This window comes from Pygoscelis adeliae, unplaced genomic scaffold, assembly GCF_000699105.1.
Source record: "Pygoscelis adeliae isolate BGI_AS28 unplaced genomic scaffold, ASM69910v1 Scaffold325, whole genome shotgun sequence".
NCBI lineage: Eukaryota > Metazoa > Chordata > Aves > Sphenisciformes > Spheniscidae > Pygoscelis > Pygoscelis adeliae.
In genome coordinates this window covers 550911-554867 of record NW_008824769.1, presented here as the reverse complement: position 1 = coordinate 554867, position 3957 = coordinate 550911, and the positions used below count along the sequence as shown (strand labels likewise).

At 42.4% G+C, this 3957-nt stretch overlaps 1 protein-coding gene across 1 annotated transcript in view; it reads left to right on the top strand.

Moving 5' to 3' along the window:
* Positions 1-3957, top strand: part of BAZ1B (bromodomain adjacent to zinc finger domain, 1B) — a gene marked incomplete at its 5' end in the record, with an annotated part of 44693 nt that overhangs the window by 25022 nt on the left and 15714 nt on the right. The window contains 2 exons of the mRNA XM_009323617.1: positions 2183-2281; positions 2718-2895. Coding sequence (XP_009321892.1) covers positions 2183-2281; positions 2718-2895 — 277 coding nt within the window. The remainder of the gene's footprint in view (positions 1-2182; positions 2282-2717; positions 2896-3957) is intronic.

Here is a 3957-nt window from a genome sequence, read left to right as displayed (position 1 = left end):
ATAGCTTTCTTAAAAGGATGATATCTGCTTTCTCACGCTGGCCAGCAGCCTGTGCTGTCTTTCCCCAAACCACGTAACACTGGAGAATCCAAGCGCCATATGCTAACTGTTTCCAGTGCCCTTTCATTTTTACGGTAGGATAGAACTGTGCAGGGAATTCCCCCCTTAGATTTGCAGCCATGGGGGAAAGCTGAGAAAGTTTGGGCATGGTCTTCTCAGATATTTTTCCAGCTGGATCCCGTGGTGTATCACTAGCAGTGACTGATGTTGTTTCATCACGACCTAGGCAACCTTCTCAACATGCCTGAGAAATAGTCCACTGCTGGGTATCTGCAGGGCAACTGTTTTGAAGCTTGGTTTATGCCATTCCCATATTGTGACAGATTCTTCATACTGAAACATGGCTTAGGACCAATCCCAAGATTTGTCCCAAGGGTTTGGAAGCAATTTGATACCAAATATTCCAGAGAAATTTCTCTTTATTTAGCAGAAGTCCAGTAGACTTAGAAATGCTAGTCCTTGCAGTGGTCTGTCTGTGGACCTTCCAGTGAATGTAGGAATGCTAATTAGTCACTGTAAGTGGCATCTATAAGAAAAAGACACAAGTTATATTGTTACAGGTTTGAGTGAATGCCTCTTGGATCCCATGACCAGCCCTTAATTGCTACTACTTTTGAAGTGCCTGTGCTAGGCTCTAGTGGGTGAAAGATATTTGGAGCTGCTCTGTCCTGTTTCTCCTGTTTGGAGGGTGTGCAGAGGATAGTGGTGGCCTAAAGATTTGATCTCAATGTGCAAAATGAGGATGCTCCGCAGGGTTGGAGCTGAACTGAAGCAGGTGACTGGCAAGAAACTATTTTTCTTCCTTTTTAAACTATGGAAGTCTAGTCCTATGTTTTATTGGAGTTATTAATTTACTAACAATGCAAATTGTGAGGCCATTCACCTAATATGAGCATACTAGAACTCTGAAATATTTTCTTTTCGGATACGATATTTAGTAAGTATTTCTGCCAGAAAAGTAAGCATTATGGATACTGATATTCCAAGAGGAGCCAGAACAGCTTTCTCTAGTTGTTGCTTGGCTCATCAGAGCTTGCGCCCAAGAAGAAAAATTAGATCTGGAGTCTTCTCTGTGGCTGGTAAGGATCACATAGTGGTCCTTTGCAGTTGTTTCCATATAAGGTTGATTTTGCTATTCCATCACTTCCCTCTTCTAAGGAGCAATCCTCTTCTAGAAGATATGTAATTAGTCTTATTTTCTGGAAATGAGCTCTGAAGCTGAGATTGAATCCCCACCCCCATCAGGTGAGGAGGCTCCATGGCATCCTAGAATAGAGTTGGGAAAAAAAGAGGAAAAGAGCAGAATTTCAGGCTATCTTAAAGCTAGTTTATATCTACAACCCAGCACTAAAACTTGATTGTACTCTGGAATTGCAGAGAGAACGCCTTTTGTAGAGAACTGTGCAAAAGTTTTCCCCTTTTAGATTCAGCTAACTGCCAATTATCATTGCTGTCCTGAAGGACTTTCTGAGCAGAAAGGTTTAAAGCTAATCAATATGGTTTTCACATACTGCATTTGAGCTTTCAGGTTAGGGCGAGCTACTTAGAAAGGAGGACTTCTGCACTTACAGAGGGCATAGCCTTCACAGTCACAAATCTACATCATCAGCAATTGTGGTATAAGCTAGGACATACCCTTTTTTAATCTAGGGACTTCTTGGGTTAATGAAAGAAGTCGAAGGCTCTGCAGAAAGAATGATTAAATTGCCATGCTATGCAGTGCATAGCATGTTAATCTTTTCTAGTGCATCTAAAATGACATTCAGATTACTTAAACTGACTGCAACTTAGGGAATCTAATCCCTGGGGTAGATGACTAAATTCAAATGCCAATGTTTTAATAAACTTAATGGGGAAAAAATCTATAAATCAGTTCTGTGTTAATTTTGTTTTTATTTTTCTTACCCTGGAATTGGCTACATTTGGGGGACCTTGAAACGAGGCCAATCTGAGTCAGAATGCTTATGCCAGCATTACTGGAAGTGTTTCACCTTGCTCCCTGGGGTTGCGATATAGGTTACTTGTCATCCCTGCCTACTAATACTTGTGAACTATTGAGAAGAAGGAATTGTCTTGCCACAGAGATACGTTAGCTGATGTTGGTGTATGTTATATCTTTCAGGTTTCTCTGTGACAGTCAGAAGGATTTGGATGAGCTGCTGGATTGCCTGCACCCACAAGGAGTAAGAGAGAGCCAACTAAAGGAGCGTTTGGAGAAAAGGTGAGCCTGCTCTTTTTTTTTTTTTTTTCTGTGTGCCTTCTCAAAATCAAAGCATATCCTCGTCACAGAAAGCCTTTCCATTCCTGGGGCAGCATTCTGTGCTTTGCTTTGATCGTGCCTGTGCTGAAGAGGGGAGGATATTGAGGATGAGAAATTGCTGTTTTTCTTGGGCAGTAACTGCAGGTTCTTGATAAGTAATGCTCTAAACTGTGAAGAGGTTCTGTCTATCTTTAAATTGCTCCTTGCAACTGGAAACAAAGGCAGTGCTGTCTCACTCACAGAGCTGGAACTACCACATGCTTTCAAGTGTCTTTCAAAGAACGTTCTGCACTGGTGGAGCATGTAGATCACGGTGGATACCATTGTTGCCCCAGTGCCCACGTAGCTCACAGGGCAGTGGCCTGCATGTATTCAAAGGTGGTTTTTGATTTCCCAGGTATCAGGACATCACGCATTCTATCCATTTGGCTCGGAAACAGAACTTGGGCCTCAAATCCTGTGATGGCAACCAGGAACTGCTGAACTACCTCCGAAGTGATCTAATTGAGGTTGCAACTCGGCTGCAAAAAGGAGGCCTGGGATATGTTGATGTGACACCAGAATATGAAGCAAGAGTGAGTGAACAGGCAAAGTAGTACTGAGCAAGACAAGTGCGAGCTGATACTTTCTGTGGAAGGTCTTGAGTCTTTTGTTCTCCTTAGACAAGAGGATCAGGAAAATAAGTTTTCTCATGTGTCCTCTCTTTCTAAACTATTATTTCAAGATTACACAGGTGCTGGGTTGAGGTCCTTTTGGTGTAGGTGGGTCATAATGTTGGAGCTAGGTGTCCTGCACAGCTGTTAAATTGTCCTATTTCCTTCATCTGGTGGCAGGCTTTATGGAGCATTAGCAGAACTCTTTGTAGCTGATTTTTAGCTTCTGCGTCAAAGCCAGCATGTCTTGTTGAGACAGCAGTTTTCTATTTTGGAGGTTTGTTTGGTGTTTGGGGTTTTTTTTGTTGTGGGTTTTGGGATTTTTTTTTTTCCCCATAAATTCAGACCACTTTAGGCTTGGGGTAATGATTGTGTCCCAGTTCAGGACCTAAAGGATGTTCTGTTCATGGGTATGTCAGCACAAGGAAGTTATTGTCCAGTGAACTAAAGTCTGAATTTTTAGTGCTCTGGCTAGTTCAGCCTAACTCACATGAGCATTACTGGTGCACTGAGTGTCTTTAGGAGGGGATAAATCTGCCTGGTGTGGGTAGAGTACACACTCCTGTGACTAGCGCATGCTCCTCCTACGAAAGGATGACATTGTCTGGCTTGGAATGGTTAAAGCTCTGTTTAAGCTGCATCCTGAGTCACTGTAGAGACGTCCCTATGTAGATGAGACCATAAGTGTTAAGAGGAGGGAAAAGTGAAGTCACTAAAGGAGTGGAAGAATGGCTTAGTGCTTGGCCATCATGGTTTTGGGTTTTTGGGGGGTTTTGGTGTTGGTTTTTTTCAAGGCATGATGCTTTTTTTCTGAACAGTGCTATGCATGATCATCAGTTATGTATGAACTCTAGCAGAAGCAGCAGCAATATGCAGATTCCATAACTAAGTGTGGTAGTTACTTAATGCAGCGTTGTTATCACATGTATTCATTTGCAGGACAGACCCACCTAAAACAGCACAGAGAGTAACATCCAACTGTTA